The sequence below is a fragment of the Euleptes europaea genome, chromosome 11 (genome assembly GCF_029931775.1).
Source record: "Euleptes europaea isolate rEulEur1 chromosome 11, rEulEur1.hap1, whole genome shotgun sequence".
Taxonomy (NCBI): Eukaryota; Metazoa; Chordata; class Lepidosauria; order Squamata; family Sphaerodactylidae; genus Euleptes; species Euleptes europaea.
In genome coordinates, this window is record NC_079322.1 from 9842084 (window position 1) to 9863932 (window position 21849).

At 45.1% G+C, this 21849-nt stretch overlaps 1 protein-coding gene across 1 annotated transcript in view; it reads right to left on the minus strand.

Moving 5' to 3' along the window:
• ERP44 (endoplasmic reticulum protein 44) overlaps window positions 1-21849 on the minus strand; it is a 64899-nt gene that overhangs the window by 7340 nt on the left and 35710 nt on the right. Inside the window, exons 5-9 of the mRNA XM_056857305.1 lie at window positions 18558-18742; window positions 12582-12697; window positions 12056-12113; window positions 11216-11332; window positions 252-363 (exon numbers count right to left, since the gene is read on the minus strand). Of these exons, the coding sequence (XP_056713283.1) occupies window positions 252-363; window positions 11216-11332; window positions 12056-12113; window positions 12582-12697; window positions 18558-18742 (588 nt within the window). The remainder of the gene's footprint in view (window positions 1-251; window positions 364-11215; window positions 11333-12055; window positions 12114-12581; window positions 12698-18557; window positions 18743-21849) is intronic.

The following is a 21849-nucleotide window of genomic DNA, read 5'->3' on the forward strand; positions in this document are numbered from 1 at the left end:
GATTCTAAGATAGGGCATAGTCGAGGCCTAGAATCCTGGGGGGAACCATCCAACTTTGCATTTGTACATCACAGGTAAACAGAGTTAGTTCTAAACCAGGGTTCGGGTGCTATGGACCATGTGAAGAAGGAAGAGAGTGTTGTGTACACCAACCCCGCAACAAACCAGGCTTGTGCAAGCTGAGGCTTAGCAGCCAGAAGGACACAGAAACTCACCTTAAATGGGAAACGCAAGGCAAATGAAGCACCTACCTTTTTCGCTTATCAACTGCCGTGCAACTTCCTGCTGGAACTTTTCTAAACTCTCAGTATCATCTTTTATATGGAAGAGTATCAGGAAAGGAAGGCCTTCTTCTGTCAATTCCTACAGAGAGAGAAAAATAAGCTCAGTGTAAACTTCAATTTTCTGCCAGGCATTACTTGTGCTCATGATTTTCTGAAGAGACAGCAGGACCTTCATACTGATCAACTTTTTGTCTTGTTCTTAGATACATTCCTGTACAATGGACTAAGGAGAGCTCTATCTGGTTTAAATGAATCTAGCGTCTCAGTCTTCGTTTTAACGAAACAATCTTCACCCAAAACCACCACAACAAAAACCTTGAAACAATTTTTAGAGGTCTGGTCAAATTATTCTGATGAATTGCTAAAATGTCATGCGTGAACCAGAAAATAGGAGGTTTACCTATAACACCTGCCATGGATGGAAAGTGATGTTTTGTACTTGGCTCCAGTGGTTTAATCAGAAACAGTATCCTGAAGAACACCGAAGAAGTGGAGAGCAGCTGATTCAAGAACTCTCCGAGAGGCAAGCCACACAACGATATGTCTGGTTTTGGCACAGCTTCATTTACTGAGGACTGACTATAACAGCTTAGTTGTGAGCTTCTCCAAAAGATACAGCGCCAGTAGTAAGTTCGATTTCACCTTAAAGACCAACTAAATTTCCCCAGAGTACCAGCTTTCATGATTAGAAGTTCACTACATCAGATACTAACAGGAATGAAGATCCATCAGCCCTTATATAGAGGTCAGAAGGTTTGAGGGGTGTTACCAAAAAGGGCCAGTTGGATTCAGAGGTATGATGCAAAATGTAGCTTTGATTAGAGCTGTGAGATGTGCATAGATGTGGGAAACACAGAACATTTGTAATTTTTATTTATGTATTCATTTATTTAGTCATCATTCTTATATCCCATTCTCCCTGGCAGAGCCGGGCTCGAAGCGGCTTACAATAAAACAGAACATATTAAATCAACATGTCACTAAGATCATATTGCAAATCTACATTGGTTACTGGAGCATACGAAAGAATTTCAGAAGAAAATCAGCTTGTGTTTCATAGACTACAGCAAAGCTTTTGACTGTGTGGATCTTGAAAAGCTATGGCTGGTCTTAAAGGAAATGGGTGTGCCACAACATCTGAACGTTTTGATGTGCAACCTGGACAAGAGACCACCGTTAGGACAGAATATGGAGAAACAGAATGGTTTCCAATTCCAGATTACAAGTTACGGGTAGGCACCAATGCCACTTTAGAAGCAAATTTATCTTTTTAAAAATGGCTTTGAGGCTCTGATCCACGTTGGGAATGCCACATGGCAGCACTAGGCAATCTTATCCCCCCCCCCACATCTTTTAAAAAGCCATTTAAAAGGGGGCTGTTTTGGTACGTTAAAAGGTCGGGGGGGTGAATGATGCTGATGACCACATGCCCTGTCTGGATTGGGGCCTTGCAGACTGCTAAACTGGCTTCTAAAATGGTGTCAGTAGCCACAGGTTGTCCCATGCCCGCCTGTAACACGTAGTTCGGCTCAGGATTTGATCTCATCTGCCTCTCAGTTTAGTAACACTTATTCCCAACCTTTACCCCTCTTCACCCAAGAAATATGTTTATTGTTATATCGGAAATTTTAATGTTGTAACCAGCCCTGAGCCCAGCCTGGCCGAGGGAGGGAGGGCTAGAAATACAAAAAGGTACATTGTTTACTCACCGAGAAGGTCCTTTCCGCTCTGAAGTAGAAGGGCATCTTGATCTTTGGGTGTTTCTTGCCCATTGCTAGGGGTAGGCAGGACTAAACTAACAATTTCCTGTCTCCTGGCGAGGAACACCTCCCCTTCCAGTTATTCTACAGCAACCTCAAGAGACAGGGAAAGGCGCTCACAAACAAGGAGTACAAACAACAATAAACTGAACGATAAACTTAGAACCATTCTATATGTATGGCTACAATATTATTAGGCCGACTGAATCCGTAGGCCAGTATGGTGTGCTTCAGTCCACCCTTGTAAGATGATGTTGCCAACGCTGGGTGGGCAAGATGCCCTTCTACTTCTCGGTGAGTAAACAATGTACCTTTCCCGCTCTGAAGGAAGGGCATCTTGATCTTTGGGATCTCCAAGAGCAATGAAATAACGGGTGGGAACTCAGTCCTCATCATCTTTTACCCCGTGATGTAAAATATGTCTGCCGAATGCCGCTTTCGTGGATGCCATGGTATTGATTCGATAATGTCTAATGAAGGTAGTCACGTTGGACCAAGTAGCCGCTTTACAGATCTCTTCAGTCGAGGCTTGTTTGAAAAATGCGGTCGACATGGCTGCACTTCGCAGTGAATGGGCTTTGATCCCATTCGGAACTTGGAGACCACTGGCTAGGTAGGCTTCTCTGATGCATTGTCTAATGGATGTGCTGATAGACTGTCAGGACATGCGAAGTCCCTTGTTGGGTGCAGAAATGGAGATAAACATAAATTCCGTTCTCCTAATGGATTCAGTTCTAGATATATAAATATGAATAGCTCTACGCAGGTCCAAGGTGTGCCAACTCCGCTCTCTGGGAGTAGGAGGATTAGGACAAAAGGAAGGCTGGTGAAGTTCCTGAGACTGATGAAACCGGGAACCCACTTTGGGGGTGAACGAGGGATCAGTACGTAGCACGACTTTATCTTTGTGAAAGATACGTAAGTCTTTGCGAATAGTGAGGGCACCCAATTCTGAAACCCTCTTGGCAGAGGTTATGGCAACTAAAATGAGGTCTTCATCCTTACTAATCGTAAGGGAACTTCTCTCATAGGTTTGAAGGGACTTTTGGTTAGAGCAGAAAGTACAGTGTTTAGTCTCCAGGTAGAGAAGCGGTGAGTCACCGGAGGGGTAGATTGAGCTACTCCTTTAATAAAAGCCTTAACCTGAGGGTTCGATGACAGAGGAATCTCATCAATATCCGGACAGACTGAGGCAATAGCAGACACTTGCTTTCGTAAGGTTGCCGCTCTAAGGCCCTGCTGTGCACCGTTCTGTAAAAAGTCCAGTAACTGAGGTAGCTTAGGAGAGACAGGGTTGATCGTCTTCCGGTGACACCACCTGGAGAAGGCTTTCCAGGTGAATTGATATATCCTATTTCACTATCCTTGTAGTAGAAGGACGTCTGGCTTTAAGGATGGTCCCCACCACCTCCATGGAAAGCCCAAGGGCGAAGAGCCTTGACCTTTCAACCTCCAAGCGGTCAATTGAAACCATCCAGGATCTGGATGAATCATTGGTCCCTGTTGAAGGAGATCCGAGGATGTCAGAATCTGCCAAGGTGCCCTGGTGGAGAGCTCCATGAGTGCCGGAAACCACGGCCAGCATGGCCAATTGGGAGCGATCAGGATGACTTCTGCTCTCTCCACCCTTATCTTCCTGATGACTTTCGGAAGGATAGGCAGTGGTGAAAAGGCGTATAGGAGACCCGGAGGCCACTGAGTCAGAAGAGCGTCCACTTGCTCTGCTTCCGGATGGTAGAACCGGGAGAAGAACCTTTCCACCTGACGATTCTGAACTGAGGCGAACAGATCCACTGTGGGTGTTCCAAACCAGCTGGTGATGGCTTGAAAAACTTGAGTATTCAGCATCCATTCCCCTTCCTGGAGGGTCTGACGGCTTAACCAATCTGCCTGAGTGCTGCGGATGCCCCGTACATGTTCTGCCCTCAGAGACAAAAGGTGTTTTTCTGCCCAGATCATGATGGCTGATGACTCCTGGTGCAGGCGAGAGGAGCGAGACCCACCCTGCTTGTTGATGTGGGCCTTGGTTGCCACATTGTCTGTCCTGATTAGCACGTTTGATGAGGGCTAGGCGTACTGCCCTGAGTTCGAGGAGATTGATGTGGAGAGATGTTTCTGACTGGCTCCATACGCCCTGAGCGAAGGAGTCTTCCACAGTGGCTCCCCATCCCTCAAGGCTGGCATCTGTAAATACCTGGACTGGCTTGGCTGTTCATGTAGATATGGTTGTCCAAATGTTAAGATTGTCGACTTTGGTCCACCATAAGAGGCTCGTCCTGGCCACCGAACTGAGGGAGAGGGTCTTGTCTATCTTGTGTGTGATGGAACAGCTAGAATGGATGCAGCGCAGTTTGAAGTGGTCGGGAGTGGAAGCGAGCCCAAGGAATCAGGCCTAGACATGATACCATGAGGCCTAGGAGCCTTGTCAGAGCCATCAGTCGATGTCATGACGACTTTACCGTGGACTTGGCCACCGCCGCAATTTTGCGAGCCTTGTCTGTTGGGAGGAATACTGAATTGGTGGTGGAATCTATGACCACTCCCAGATGTAGGATCCTCTGCGACGGGCTTAGCAAGCTTTTGGCTTTGTTTATAAGAAAGCCGTGCGTTTCGAGTGCCGTGATGACTCGAGTGGTGTGCTGAAGTGCCAGGTTGTATGAGGGGGCGCATATGAGTAGGTCGTCTAGGTAGGGATGTACTTAGATTCCTTCCTTCCTTAACATCGCCACAATAGCCACCATCACTTTGGGAAAAACTTGGGGGGCAGGTGTCAACCCGAATGGTAGTGCCCTGAACTGAAAATGAATCTCAGAAAGCGCCGGTGGGACTGAGGGATGGGGATATGCATATAAGCCTCTGTGAGATCTATGGATGTCATGAAGGTGTTTGGACGCAGTGCCTCTATGATGGTTCGCAGTGTCTCCATGCGAAAATGTTTGGCCTGGATCAATCAACTGAGAAATTTGAGATCCAGGATAGCCCTCCAGTCCCCATTCTTTTTGGGGACTGTGAAAAATATGGAGTGAACTCCCTGGAGATGTTCCTGAATAGGTACTTCCTCTATGGCCACGATCCGGATCAAGTGAGAAATGGCTTCCATCATTCTCTGATGTTTTACAGCACTGAGGTAGCATGGCAATGAGACAAAGAGATCTGGAGGTGATGAAATTCTATTAGATAACCCTGCTGAATTATTTGTAGTACCCAGGCATCCGTCTGGGAGTGGAAGGAAAAGTTGTAACCTTCCCTCCACCATTGGATCCCTGGCTTCACTGCTTATTTCCTTTGAAGAATTTGTCAGGTTTGTCCGCCCTAAAGGACTGTGGTTGTGAGGGGCAGTTGAATCTGTTGAAACGTCGAAAGGACCCTCTCTGAGGAGCCCAGTGTGGGCGTCTCTGATCCTGTCTGAACCTGGATAAGGTATGGTAGGATCTAAAGGACTGAGAGTATTGGCCAGGACGGGGTTCCTTTTTATGGGATTTAAGGATCCCCTTATTTTTATCCTTAATTTTGGAGAGCATCTTATCTAGTCTCTCTCCAAATAACTTTCCACCCTTGTATGGGTGACCCATTAACATGGTCTTGGACCTGTACTCAGCCGACCATGACCTTACCCATAGGGCCCTGCGAATGGCCGTATTGGAGGCGATCACTCTAGCAGTGAAGATCACTGCGTCCAAGGAGGCATCTGCCATAAAGGAGGTTGTCCCATTCAGCTCTAATAACTTTCCCAAAGTATTCTGGTAAGGGGACCCTAATAGTCTGGGCCTCACATTGTGGGAAATATTACTTGGAACCTTTACGTCTGGATTTAGGCTTAGATTCCTCAGGAATTCCTCAGCTTCATCAGATAGGTCTAAAACAAAAAGTGCCTTGGCCAAAAGAGGCTGGAAATCATCAGAACAGAACAGCCTCGGCTGCTGTTCTTGAACAATAGGGAGTTCTTCGTCTGAAACGAACTCTCCTTCCTTCTTATCGTCAGCCCCAGAATCCCTATCCACAGGGTAGGTTTCATTTCTCTGCTCTTGCTAGGTTTCATTTCTCTGCTCTTGGATAATTGGCACTGCTTTTATAGCTGCCTTAGTGGGCCACTGCCTAGAGAGGGCGCTTTGGCTGTAGCCAGGCTCTTCCTGCATGGGTTCAGATATGACTGAGGACCCAGGGGAAGATGTCCAACTATATGAAAACCCTTGAGGAAGTGGCTGAGGGAGTCTTTGAGGAGGGTAACCCTGCTGGAAGGTAGGATAAGAGATTGGAGCCTCTGAAAATGCCTTTCCATGGAGCCTTCTATCATATTATATACTTGTTCAAATGTTGGGTTCTTGGGGGATCCCCCTTCCTCAGAAGGGTGGGTTACTTTACCCTCTGTAGGTATCCTGGGCTCCATTTCTAAAGGCGCAGCAGAAGATCCAGCGGGGACCTTAGAGGTCGAAGCGGAACTCTGCTTAAGCTGGCGCTTGCGGCTGCAGCCTTTCCCCCCGCCATTAGACTTGTTTTTCTTCAGCGATTTTCCAGCCTAAGTAGATGGCGGCGGCGACCAGGCCAGGGCGGCCATCAGTGGGAGCCAATTTTAAGGCCAATTCTTGCATTAGAAAGGAGCTCGATGTCCTCCGATGCAGCTTCTCCGGCAGCCATTTTGTTTGCCACATCTTTCCCACAGCTTAGCTGTTTCTCCAGCGGCTCAGCTGATGGTCAGCAGAGCCGGGAGCTTAAATTTAAAAAAACAAGCATACCCAAACGAGAGGGAGAGTAGGGAGGGAAAACAACTGGATTCGGCAAGGTAAGGAAAAGAATCTATTCTAACCTAATTTCACGAGACCTAGGCAGCAGCTATGGCTGCAACGCTCTCACCCCAGCGAAGGCAGGAGAAGAACTGGAAGGGGAGGTGTTCCTCGCCAGGAGACAGGAAGTTGTTAGTTTAGTCCTGCCTACGCCTAGCAATGGTTGAGAAACACCCAAAGATCAAGATGCCTTTCCTTCAGAGCGGGAAATAAATAAATAAATATAATTCTAACTTATGTCAGGGATGGGCAACTAGCAGCCTTCAGCTCAAATGACCCCCCAAGGTGTATAGCAATTACCGCTTCATTATTTCTGTTGAGCAAAATCATCATAGTCAGGCAGTGAGAGGGGTAACAGAGAAGAATCCCTCCTCACACTACTCCCCCTTTCTCAGGGCTTCTTGCCCCCATTTGTGAACTAGCCCAACATGAACAGCCAAAACTGAAAAACTGCCTCCTGAGAGGAGTCGTAATTCAGTGGTGAAGCACAAGCGTTGCATGCGGCTAGTTCAAGGTTCAATCCCAGACATTTTCAGCCAAAAGGATCTTGGATGAGTAGGTGGGAGAGAAAAAAATCTCCACCTGAATCCTTGGGCGGCAGCTGCCAAAGAAGGCAGTAGTGGGCTGGGAGGAAGGTGAGGAGTGGTCTGAGACGTCACACAGAGAACAAAAACATTTCCAGAGTGCGCTCGAACGATGGGTTGAAATGTCTCTGGATATATCAAGGTTCAGGTTTGTTGCATGTGGCCAAAGGCCGTTACAAAAACTGGACTAAAACCACTATAAAAGCATGTAACAATCTTTGATAACATTTACGTTTACATTTACATTTCAGTGCCAAATTAAAACACAAAGAAAGAAAAATACTCTAAACTGCTGAAACCTATCAAAGTACTGAGCATGAAACACTGTTTACAATCAAAATTATCTAACATTTAACGAACCAAAAACCGCAGCTGCTTGTAACTTAAGAGTCATAGCTTTTAACATTTGCCTGGTTAGAGCTCACTTTTATGAATAGAGAATCTCACTTCTTACCATACCAACCACATGTAAATTGGATTTGTAGTTCAGTTCTAATCAATTTTAATGTGTTGGGCCAGCCTGGCTCGAATTTTCTTTGCTGCTAGAGCAAAGAGGGGATGGATATATCTAAAACACTACTTGAAAAACACATCCTAACTCTTTAAAACCATTTTGTAAATCACAAAGAATGAACACCGGGGGCGGGGGACAAATTGCATTTCTAACAGGCAGAAGTATCCAACTTGGGCAGTGATTGAGCTGAATGGATGCTGGAAGGGCCTAAGTTTCAAGAACAAATGTTGCTAAGAAAAATGCCCATCTGGAATGACCTATGATTGAAGTACTTGGCTATGTAAACAGCAGCAAAGGATAGCAAGACCAGTTACAGAATTTTATACAGATAAGTGCTGGTTTCTAAGGCTCAGAATTTGACTGCGCTGTGGGAAAAGTACACTGAAAATACATCATGAGGTTCTAAAAGGCTAAATACCTGGCATCCTCCACAAAGCAAAATGCAAATGGGTGGGGGAGAGGCATTTGAGACAAAATGTTGCAAAGAATACATAGTTTTGTTGTGCAAAGCGCATGATTTATGCTCAGCTAAGACTTGGGCCTCCCATGATGATAGAGTAAAAAGTTTCACAAATGGTTTCTAGCATTTGTACCAGGTCAGCAACACTATTATGTTTCACAATTCAATTTTCTGGGTGTTTTCTCATTTTACTACATTCTTCTCAAATAAGACAAGAAGACTCTGATACATCAGTGTGAGAAGGCTTCAGAGATTTCATACCAAGACACCATGGAGGTTATTTTTTTAAAAAAATTATGGTAACATCTTCACTAGTTGTTCCTCACATTGTTTGCCCTTCTGATGGAAGTATGTCCACCAAAGATCACTCCCCCTTATCACCAAAACATCACTTTGCTGGTACTGATGCTGAATTACATTGACAGTTTTGTTTCCCATTCCTAGCCTGTTAAATAGATCGTTCACCGTTGGCTTGATGGTGGTGGAAAGTGTTGTCATGTCGCAGCCGATTTATGGCGACCCTGTAGGGTTGTCAAGGCAAGAGGCAAACAGAGGTGGTTTGCCATTGCCTGTCTCTGTGTAGTGAACATGGACTTCCTTGGTGGGTTCCCCTCCAAGGACTGACCAGGGTCGACCCTGCTTAGCTTCCACGAGCTGACAAGAGTAGGCTAGCCTGGGCCATCGAGGTCAGGGCACCGTCTGCTTAGGGCCCTCATAAATACAGAACTATGTGGGCATTGCTTCCCCATAACAGCTCTCTGGGCATGTGGAACATGGCTGCAGACACTCTGATGAGGCCAACTGCATGAATCTTTCCCAATCAGCGACGTCCTTCCCCACATGATGCACGTTGTGCACACAGGCATAATATCAGCATTTAAAAGATCAATAGCAGTGTGCTTGCACTATCAAGTTCATAAGCAAGCACCACCAATAATGGCCAGCTCTACCTACCATACTGACTCTAAACCGGGTTTGATTCCCCACTCCTCCACATGAGCGGCAAACTCTAATCTGGTGAGCCGGGTTGGTTTCCCCACTCCAACACATGAAGCCAGCTGGGTGACCTTGGGCTAGTCACAGTTCTCTCCGAACACTCTCAGCCACACCTACCTCACAAGGTATCTGTTACGGGGAGGGGAAGGGAAGGTGACTGTAAGCCACTTTGAGACTCCTAAAAGGTAGAGAAAAGCGGTATAGAGAAAAAAGGTATAAAACCAGCTCTTCTTCTTTTGCACTGATGTGAGCAGGGCCAGGCAGATCAAGCAGAGATTGACAGACATCCCAAGTCAAATTGGAAACCCAGTGGTGTGTGTTACTGGAGCATCTCTCTCATATACACCCCCATTCACACACTCTGAGACTTGAAACAGAGTATGGAGGCAAAGTCAAATTTCATTGGTGGAAACCAAGCCAATAGGCATGGATCCCCTCCTAAGAAACTCAGGGAGGGGCCACGCCTCAGTAGTAGAGAACACATGTTGCATGCAGATGGTCCCAGGGTCACTCCCTGGAGTCCTCAGTTAAATAGATCGGATATGTGTGTGTGCCATCAAGTCACAGCTGACTTATGGCGACCCCGTAGGGTTTTCAAGGCAAAACCATTTGCAGGTAGTTTGTCATCACCTGCCTCCAGGTGGGCTGAGAGAGTTCTGAGAGAACTGTGACTGGCCCAAGGTCTCCCAGCAGGCTTCATGTGGAGGAGTGGGGAATTGAGCCTGGTTCTCTAGATTAGAGTCCGCTGCTCTTAACCACTACTCGATGCTGGCTCTCTAAAAAGGATCGGATAGGTGATGAAAAAGACCCAAGACTCTCGAGAGCTGCAGCCTGTCAGAGTAGACAACACTGAGCTTGATAAGACTAATGATCGGGCTCAGTATGAGACAGCTTTGTGTGATTAAAGTACATACAGACACCTTTTCTGAGCAACAATGAAAAACGTTTTCTGGTGCACCACTAACTTCAGCAGCCATTCTACACCCAAGGCTTAATAAGCGGCAGATTTCCATGACCAGACTTGCCCACATGGTTATGGTATTAATTTATATGCTACAGCCATGGGGGATAGCATCAAAAGCATGCATGTGACTGTAGATAAGACTCTCTTCTCTGCCACCTAAGTCAACTATTTTATAGGATAGCCTTCAGAAATCTGTGTTTGTAGTCAGCTTTCCTTCTTCAGATGTGACCTCAATCAGCTTTCTTCTGAGCCACTGAATACATATCAATACACAGGAGCTTAAAATGTATCTTGCCTATTTGGAAGCGACTGCTGGAATCAAAATGTAAGCAACGACAAGAAGAAACAGCAGGCATCAGCTGCATACAGGGCTTTGCTATATTGGGGCCATCAGCTGCGGGTTTCACGCCTTCATTGTTCTCCTCTTTTTCCATGCAGAGAGGTTAAAAAAAGACATTCTAATGTAGAGACTCGACTCTTTACTCATCTCCATTGTGAAAAGTCATTCTCTGATCTGGCTTTTACCCAGAGAAGAGCACTCTGGTGTAATGACTTGATAATTGCTACTGTCTCCTCCTCAAATCTTGGATGCCTTCACACTAGATTACTATATTTTTTCACATTTGTATATGCTGTATCCTTACAAAGCCTAAATTATACAACTCTTATAGGATTATGGGTGTGGAACATATTCTGCTCAAATACAAAACACTGTACAGCCATCCAATCCTTAGTCTAATCTAAGTATACGATCAGAGATTTGCAGGAATAATAATGATGATGATGATGACGACAACATTCATCAGTTAGTATTTGGAGGTTACATGGTCCATTTTGTAACCATTTAGACAGAAGAATAAGAGAGAACTTACCTCTCCATTCTCAAATGTAATTTCACGAACGAGGGGAACACATTTATCTTGAGTCCATGCATAAACCAAGTCAAAATTGGTCAGAGAGCCCAAGTAGACCATATCTGGAGCATTTTCCTGTTTAAAGAAATTTTCAGTTATCCTCAAGTAAAAGCGCCCACAGTTTTTTTCCAATTTAACAGCCAAGCTACACATTGTGTGGGTAATGTGCTGTCAAGTTGCAGCTGACTTGTGGCAACACCATTGGGTTTACAAGGCAAGAGATGTCCAGAGATGCCTGGCTATTGCCTGCCTCTGCCACCAGGACTTCTATCCAAGTAGCAACCAAGGCTGACCCTTCTTAGCTTCTGAGATCTGGGCCATCCAGGCCAGGGCAAGCTACACATTACACCTGCTATAAGGATGCCACCAACTTCAGATGACTTCTCCCCCCAACTCAGGTGTAACATCTAGCAGTTCTCACATTAATGCAGCACCATCACATTGAGAGTTTCCACACACACCCAGAGACACAGCACACAATAAGGGCAGGGGAAATTCACAACACAATGATACTGTGTCACATGCTGACTACTCCTCCGCATTATAGCTATAGGGTGGTGCTCAGCTCTGGGAACCTTACAGAACTAAAAAGGGATTATGTAAACAGAGAAATCTCTCTGCTTGATCTAAAAAAAACCCCAAGAAATAAAATGCAAGTTAAAGCTGCAACCCAGTAAACACTGATCTCAGTGTAGAGAGTGCAAATAACGGAATTGCTTTTAGGATTAGGCCAACCTATTTTTAAGAGTAATGCACCTTATTTAAAAGGACAAAAAATATGGAGAACATTCAACTCACCCCTGGTGGTTTGTAGATTACGTTGTCCCCACTAAATCTTTCTGGTTTGGAAACAGACCTAAAGCAGAACACGAAGTGTTATTTTACTACTGAAGCTAAGCAGTGCATTTATTGAGCAGGCTTTAAAAGGAGTAATGGTTGGGGGGTGTAGCAGTATAAACTTCAGGAGCATGAGCAAGGGTTTATACAGCCAGGGTCCCAGTCCATCCAAATATCTACGGATTAACCTACAATTTTTCCCATGCACATGCACGGAGCATAAAAAACGAAGTGCACAAGGCAATTAATCTGAAGGGAGAGCATCTTTAACAAAGATGATGGAGGAAACTGTTCCAACTTATATTTTATTATAGCCCTGGCAGTAGTATTTCCAACACTTTGAAAGAGGAACGCACATGATATGAAACTCAACTTCCGGGAGCATGTGTCTTATGGTGTGTTGGCTCCATGGATCAAAGCTGTGGTTTCATCAACATTGATTAAGCTACGTTTTTAACTTCTTTTAACCGCAGAACAAATATCTTACCCAAATGCAGCAAGGAAGACACAATCATCATGCAAAATATTTGCTACTCTTTCAAAGGTTCTGTAGTTGTCTGAGTCTTTTTGTTCAAAGTATCCAACAATGCTTCTTTTACTGCGCTGTAAAATAAACAGATGAATAAACTTCAGGTATACAACTTCACTTATCAAAAATGATTAACCATTTGGATTTCTGTTTAGTCCGCAGTCCTTCAGACATGGGAACAGGTATCACCAATTTTTACCCCCAGACAGAGTATATATGCTACATATAGTATAGTGCTAAAATTACAGTGAACATGATTTATTCCTTGCAAAATGGACCAGATGTCTGAAGGGAAAATACAGCAATAGATGGCATTTAAAAAATCAAGATGCTCATTCCACAAAAAAACAGAGTTGCACTTACCTGTAACTGCTGTTCATTGATGTCTTCGGTGCAGACATACATGTGGGACTGCGCCTGCGTGCAGGCCTACCGCTGGAAACTATTAGCCTTGAACCTCAAACTGGGGATGCCTCTCCCATCGCAGGCGGGGTCGGGTTTTTTTTTTTTTTTTTTTAGGTCGACAGCGGGGTCGGAAGGGAGGGATGTGTGTCTGCACCGAAGACATCAATGAACAGCAGTTACAGGTAAGTGCAACTCTGTTTTCATCTTCTGTCTTCGGTGCAGCCCCACATGTGGGATATTAGCAAGCTTACCCATCAAGAGGTGGGGTAGACTAGAAGAAAAGTGTCTGGAGGACTGCTCTGCCAACTGCTGCATCCTTTCTGGCCTGAAGGTCCAGAGCATAGTGTCTCACGAACGTGTCCTCCGATGATTACGTCGCCGCTCTACAGATGTCGCCGATCGGGATCCTTCTGTGGAGAGCAGCGGAAGAGCCCTGTGCCCTAGTGGAGTGAGCCCTAATCTCTAGGGGACACGGCACCCTTGCCTGCTTGTAAGCGATCCTAATCGCCGAGACCACCCATCTCGCTATGGACTGAGCGGATGATGGTCTTCCTTTCTTGGGTCCCTGATAACAAACAAAAAGTGAACTACAATGTAATAAAGAACTAAAGTGCTTAGTTCGTTCAATGTAATAAAGAATGGCACGCTTCAAATCAAGAGTGTGGAGTGTCTTTTCTGCCTGGGAGGAAGGATTAGGAAAAAATACCGGCAAGACTAAGTCTTGTGCTAGGTGAAAGGTAGAGATAACCTTGGGGTTAAACCTAATACTGGGATGGAGTACTACCTTCTCATTATAGATCTTGAGAAAAGGGCTGTCGATACGTAGAGCTGTTAGCTCTCCCACTCTTCTAGTTGACGTAACTGCCACCAAAAAGGCCACCTTTGCTGACAACGCTGAAAGATGGGCATGGACCAAGGGCTCAAAAGGGTCCAGCATGAGCTTTGCAAGGACCAAAGATAGTGACCACTGGGGGGCTAACCTGGGGTTTGGAGGAAACAGATTGTTAAGGCCTCTCAGAAAATGTTTGGATAGAGGGTGGGAAAAAACTGTATACCCCTCTATCCTGTCATGAAAAGCTGAAATCGCTGCAAGGTGTACACGCACCGACGAGACTGACAAGCCTCTCTTGGTTAACTCTAAAAGGTAGTCTAAAACCTTGGGAAGAGGGCAAACAAAGGGGGAATGACCTTCATGGTTCGCCCAGTCAAGGAATCTGCCCCATTTCCTATCATAGGAGTAACGAGTTGAAGGCCGCCTCGCTTGCAGAAGTACCTCCTGTACTGACGGCGAACAACCCATTAATGACTGGGAAGAATTCTCCACGCTGTGAGGTGTAGCCTCTGCACATCGTGGTGTGCCAGCTCGCCCCAACAAAGTAAATTCGGGTGACAGGGAAGAGCTCTGCAGGTCTCTCCTGCCAGCTGCATCAGTAGAGTGAACCAAATTTGTCTCGGCCACCGAGGTGCTATCAGGATGCAGTCGGTGTTGTCTGCAATGATCTTTCCCAAGACCCTTGCTAGTAGTGGGAATGGGGGAAACGCATAGAACAGGTGGTTGGACCAAGTGATTTGGAACGCATCCCCCAGCGAAGCTGGGTCGTTCCCTGCTAGAGAGCAAAAATCTACTGCCTTTTTGTTGCACCTGGTCGCAAACAGGTCGATCTGGGGGGTGCCCCATTCCTGAAAAATGGGTAAGAGGAAAGGATCCTGCAGTTCCCACTCGTGGTTGGTGGTAAAGTCCCTGCTCAGGGAATCTGCCCAAGTGTTGCGTATTCCCGCTATGTGTATAGCCCTTAGCTCTATGTTGTTTGCGAGAGCTATCCCCCAAACTCTCTGTGCCTCCCTGCAAAGAGGGATGGAGCCCGTGCCCCCGTTTGTTGACATAGAATACGGTGCAGGAATTGTCTGACTGCAGTAGTGTTCTGGAGTTCTGGAGGATATCTGTGAAAGAGGTAAGTACATAACGTACAGCCCGTAATTCCAGAAAATTAATGTGTAGGGATGCCTCTCTAGAGGTCACCTGCCTTGAATGGAATGAATTCCACAGTGACCTCCCCAACCCTCCATGGAGTGAGAGTAAAGTAGTGAGAGTAAAGTCTGGACTCCAGTAACCAAGGGTAATACCTTTCAGGAGGTTGGGCTCAGAGAGCCACCACTGCAGAGATCTCAGGATGGCCCTGGGGACAAACAGTCTATGACACTTGGAATGGCGGGAAAAGTCATAAGCCCTAAAAAACCAATTCTGCAATTCTCTCATTTGTAGTCTAGCAAACGGAGTGACTGCAGTGGTTGAAGCCATGAGCCCTAGCAACCTTTGTATGGAAACCACTGGTTGGTGTCTACACTTCAGGAAATGGTGGATAAGACTCTTGATAGAGGCCACCCTTTCGCTAGGGAGGAACGCCCTTCCGGCATTGGAGTCTAACACCGCACCAATAAAATTGCGCTCTGGGGAAGGGTTCAGCTTTGATTTCTTCAAATTGACCCTCAGGCCAAGCTTGTCACAGGTGGATAGGACAAGCTGCAAATTGGCGGAAAGTGTGTCTGGGTTAGTGGCTGTGAGCAGCCAGTCATCGAGATAGGGGTAGATACTACAACCCTGGTCTCTGAAGAATGACATCACAACTGCCATGCACTTCATGAAAACTCTGGGGGCTGTGGCAAGGCCGAATGGGAGGACTGAGTACTGGAAGAATTCAGACCCATAACAAAACATAAGAAAACGTCGATGGTCTGGGTGGATGGACACATGAAAGTATGCATCTTTAAGGTCCAAGACTGCAAACCAAGTGTTGGGTGTAATGAGTTCCATAACAGAGGGTTGGGAGACCATCCTGAACTTTGAAACTCTCAAACATTTATTTAAGAACCTGAGGTCATTGATGGGTCTGGAACCCCCATCTTTTTTGTCAACCATAAAAATCCTAGAAAAGAAATCAGAACAAGGGGGATTAACCTTTTGAACAGCACCCTTTAGGAGGAGTTCTTCTAGTTGGGGTGCAAAATCCGGAAAGGGGTTATCTCCCGCTGAACTGGCGGGGGAACAAACAGGGATGAACTTGAATTCCAAGCGGTAGCCCTCGGAAATAACCTTGAGGACCCAGGCGTCTGAACAGATAGTCCGCCAGGCCTCGTAAAACTTAGCCAACCTATTTAGGAACAGTAACTCTTCTAGGTTGGACTGTGGCGCTAGTCAGAACTTTTGGGAGGACTGTCATTGGTCCTTGTGCTGAACGTTGGGAGCTGAACGTTGCTTAAAACTATGCTTTGGTTAGGCCTGTTGGCTGTGGTGCTGAAATTTCCCTTGTTGAGGATACGGTTGAAACCTTTGGTATCTTTGATATCTGTTGAATGAAGGGCCGAAGGTCTGCTGACGGTATTGCGACTTGTCTCTTTGTTGCTGTTGGAATGGGTGGGCCACTCCCAGGGATCTTGCTGTTTGGCAATCCTTGAAACAATTTTGTGAGGAACTCAGTGGTAGTGGAGGCGAAGAGAGTGTCCCCTTCGAAGGGGAGGTCTTCGATGTGTGACCTTGTATCCAATGGGAGGGTTGTAGTACAAAGCCACGAGTGACGTCTCAGGGTGACTGCCGAGGCCATTGTTCTAGCTGCGATGTCGGCAGCATGCTTGCCAGCGTTAATTTGTTGCCTTGACAGGCAGGTGGCTTCTGCTTGAATTAAACGCAAAGCGTTTCTAGATTCTTCGGGAAGTAGATCAATGTGGGGGGCTGCTTTCTCCCACAGGAAGAGTTGTTACCCCCCCATAATTGTTTGATAGATATGCAGAAGCTTAGGGCTGAAGAGGTGTAGGTTCTTCTGCCCAACTGGTCTAACCGTTTGCTTTCTTTATCTGCGGACGTCGAGTGTGGGCCCTGCCTCTGCCTGGATTGCATCTCAGTAGTCACTATAGAGGAGGGAGGAGGATGAACCGTGAGGAATTCTGCCGATTCAGGCTTTGTTCTATATAGATTCTCGATCTTCTTAGATGATGCAGGGATGGATGCAGGTTTTTTCCAGATCAATTTGGCAACTTTGGAAAGACCTTCTAAGATAGGAAAGGCAGCAATACCTGGGGTGTCAGGGTATAGGCGACTGAGGATCTTGTCTTTAGGCCTGTTAGTTGTAGAAATGTTGATATCGAGGGCTTCAGCCATCCTTATCATTTGTTCTGTCCTCAATTTCAAGTCCTCAGACGGGGATATAGCGTCTGTGTCTCCTACCAGTTCATCTGGTGAGGGTTCCGAGACTCCTTCAGAGCTCTCAACTGAGTCTCTGGCTTCTGAGTCATCTGGTTCTGAATCCCCTCTGGGAGTTCGCTGGGTCAGCGGGGTGAAGGGGGAAGGGAGTTGAGGTGTCTTCAGGACCACTGGCTCTCCCTGGATGGAGAGTTGTCTGAATCTGCAGAACTCGATCCAGTCTTTAACGAGTTCTGGAGATATGGCGGGTGTAGACGTAGAAGGAGCAGGTTGGAGAATCTGCTGCGGTACCGAGGGGGTCGGTACCAGGGATGCTGGATCCAACGGGTCCGGATCTGAGATGAGCAAAGGGTCTTCTAGTGGTTCTAGTTCAATGTCGGAAAAGGATTGGAGCGGCGAGCCCAGGTGTGGAGATGGTGTTCTCGGTACCGGGGTCGGTACAGTCTGAGAGGGGTTCGGATCCGAAGTCTTAGGCGTCGACGCGGTCTTCTTGCGTACCGAGTGACCGGATCCGGAATGTTTCTCTTGGTGTTTAGACTTATGTTTATGCTTTTTAGCCACGTGGGTTGGATCCGAGAGTGTCAGATCTGGAGGCTCGTACCGGGGGTCGGTACCGATCGTATCGACTGCGCGTCTCCCGGAGTTCTGGAATCCGTCGAAGGGGAGGGCACTGAAAGGGCTTTTTTCCAGAGTTCGGCGCTCAGCCGGTGCATGCGAGCATTGCGAGACCGGGTAGAGAAGCCTTGGCATATCGAGCATTTCAAGACGTTGTGCCCCTCGCCCAAGCAGCTTAAGCAAAGATCATGCTGATCTGAGTGCGGTATCTTAGCCGGGCACTTCTTGCAGAGCTTGAAAGGGGTTTCGGGGGCCATCGCAGTCCTCTGCGCTGGGTTGAGGGAACCGTGAATAAGAGATTTTTTTTTTTTTGGACCCTCTTTGGAAAGAAGAAGGGAGCCGGGTAGGCGCGGCTCTAAAACGACTTACAGAAGCAAGACGAGTCTGAGGTAAGGCAAAAGCTCCGATCTAAGCGGTGGCAAGAAAGGAACTGAGGAGGGGAGGGGATGCCCCGCCCAGGAGCATGCGGACGTTCGGCGCGAAAACCGACCCCGCCTGCTGTGGGAGGGGCATCCCCAGTTTGAGGTTCAAGGCTAATAAAGTTTCCGAAGGTAGGCCTGTGCGTAGGCGCTGTCCCACATGTGGGGTTGCACCGAAGACAGAAGATGAAAATGACAGTTCACACTAAATTCTCTTAAGTAGCAAGAACATGTTCTGAGTTACACATAAGTTATTCAATGTAACACAATCACGCAATCTAAAAAACAAAAAAGACTCACATCATGAGAATTAATTTCTTCCAAACTTAATACTTCTCGAATTGGATTGCTTTTCTGTTGTCGTATATAATCTGCTATTGCGGTCACTGATCTTTGACCCCGATATTCTCTCTTCATCATCATTCCATTCCGGAACAATTTTAAAGTTGGATACTTGCTTATCCGGTACCTTTGGGCTATTTCAGCTGAAAAACAAAAACTTTGCATTAAAATGTATATATAAAGTAATACATTAATACATGCACACAGAGGTTTGGTCTTGAATCATACTTGTAACTACCTATATCTTTTAACTAAGAGAAAATCAGATAAAATTACAAATATTGTGCCTATCTAGGTTTCTACAATATGTATCAGTGAGACTCTCGATTATCCTTTGCATACTGTATGCCTTTTAACATCAAGGTTGTTCTAAATCCCACATACCAGCTCTGTATAGATGCACCTTGGTAGTCTAAACAATAACCCTTTGTCAAATATCATACTTACAATATGGAAAGTCATTGTTAAGCACATTTTTAAAATCACAGCATAATTAGAGTTTAACTACAATACCAGATTGATAGTATGCTTTGTGGCAATCATCCTTAAAAGTCCTGCCCCTCGTCCAGAGGCTGAACCAATCCGTGTCATTTAGGCCTCATGCAAATCCAAGTGATTTTCTGTCAATCAGAGCCCATGGAACTCCACTGGAGGGGACGGGCTGAGCCAGCCCAAAATAAGTAGGATGAAGAAGAAAAAACTGGATAGGGATTTTGTGCATCTAAAAAGGAACATCAGCTTAGCCGGGCTTTTATTGAGGGTTTGGGGTCGGCTTAAGCATCCTGTTCAGGGCCCATCGTTCCTAACAAGTGTGTGTGTAGGTTCTGTTGAAAGGTGCTCTGTGAGAGAAAAGAGAAGCCCTTGAACCTATTGAGGTACCCTGTCCAGAGAAAGGGGAATCCAAACTCCCCTCAGGGATTATTTACTTTAATCGAGAGCCAGCATTACTTTCTATATAGGTCATTCACACATTATATTTGCCTTATTAAATACTATACGTTCTGTTAAATAAACTTATGTTGTGTATCTCCATCTGTGTCTTATTTTTCAAGTAAAAAAACTAAGAAGCAAGGGTCTCTATTTACCTCACATATAAGTACAGGTTGAGTATCCCTTATCCGGACCGCTTGGGACCACAAGTGGTCCGTATTTCGGATATTTCCATATTTTGGAATAGTTGCATATACATAATGAGATATTTGGGGGATGGGATCCAAGTCTAAACACAAAATTCATTTATGTTTTATATACATTTTATACACATAGCCTGAATGTAATTGTAAACAACATTTTTTAAAATGTTGTGTATATTAAACCATCAGAAAGCAAACTGGAGTGCTGTTGAGGGCCTGTGAGTAATGCCTGCATGCCGGCTCAAGAGGTCTGGTTTTCGGGTCAGTTCAGATAGTGGATGTCCGGATCAGGGATACTCAACTTGTACAGCTTTAGCCTAGCAGGTTTCCAAATAAGAGACCTTTAGGGAACACATAGCTTACACATTACCAATCTTTAATTTAAAGCTTGTGTCTCCCTTTTTTATCTGATTGTGGCCGGTTGGGGTACAAAAAATCTTCAGGAGAGGGCAGAGTGAGGGGGATAGGATATTCTTCGGTCCAGAAGGCAGTTGCCTGGAAGGCTTTCCCATCCCACCCTACAGCTGCCACAGCTTCCTCTCTGTATAAGAAGGTAAAAGTTTACTAAGCATAACACCATACCCAGTTACAGGTATCTCCTATTAAACTACTGTGCAGCTCAGTTTAGAGGCAGAACCTTGCCACTACTGGCTATTTTTTGGGGGGGAAACGCAACACATTTAACACCCACTTGTCCCTGCTCAAGTACCTCTCTCTTTCAATTGGGTTTTGACTGCAGTAAATTAGCACTTAAAAGTAATTTGACCAATTAACTAAATGAACAGGCAATCATTTACATTTAAAGTAGGTGATATGCCTAATTTTGAAAATCATCTCACAGTAAATTTTGATATGGCTATGTGACTGCACCAGTACCCATATGTATATCAAAAAAGTTAGTTTACTTTGCTTAGCCTTAGCCTATCCACACTGTCAGATTTAATCAGATTTTAAAAGTAGTTTAAAAAACCTTTTGCAACAAATGTGTCAAAGACCAAGACAACATACCTGACCATCAAAAAGAAAAGGCCTTTGTGTCTAATTTCTTGTACAAGACAGTGTGGGATGAGATGCAAATGGATGTTATCTTCTCATTGATGATATAAAAACAGTTAAAGTAAAATCCTGATATGGCTAGACCTACTTTGAAAGTGAATTATTTTTGGTCAGATACTGTTAGTTAACCGGCATTGTCGATTAAAGTTTCTCTTCTTGTTTTAAATTTAGATACTGGCTGTACGGTCAGCACTGTATTTTTCATGATTTGGTTAAAATGTGTTAGTGTAATATTCCTGTTAATGGTTTACACACCTAACTTTCTTTGCGAGAAACTCTTTTTAAAAATATTTATGTTAATCAAATCTGAAAAAGTCCTAATAAAAATATTAAGGAAAATAAAATAACAAAACAGAATAAAAACCAGCACAGAAACAATTTTTTGGCAGCAATAAGGAAAATAAAAGAAAATATAAAAAACAGATTGCTTTTCTGAAGCTGATGTCACACGCAGTCGCACCTATGCATCTACACAGAGCATCCTCCAGAACTATTTATCTTTTGTTTATAGTCCACCTTTCTTATGGAGACTCAAGGCAGGTTACATAATGTAAGCCTGTACAATCAATAGGATCTAATAAACAATGTAATAGGACTAAGACTATAGAAATCTGATACAAGGGGTAAGAATTAAACAATGCAAGAAATAACATTACATAACTAGAAATATTATGCAGTGAGAGCAACATGAAAACATACAGCAACAGATAACACAGATTAGTAGTATAGTCCACAGTCCCATTCTCTCTATTGAAGAATCTTCCTGAATCACTTTGTTATAATGCAGCCGTTTGTTTATAAAAATGCCCTCCGGAATTGGACTTTGTACATGATGGCCAGTATCTTGAATTGAGTCCAGTAACAAATGGGCAACCAATGGAGTGATTGCAGAATGAGTGTAATATGTATGCACTGTCTAGTTTCTGCTAATATCTAAGCTGTGGCTTTCTGCATTACCTGGAATTTATGAACTGATTTTGAGGGGAGACCTAGGCAGAGTGCATCACAGTAGCCTAGTATCAATGTTACCATGCCAGGGAACCAGATCAGCTGAGTCAAGG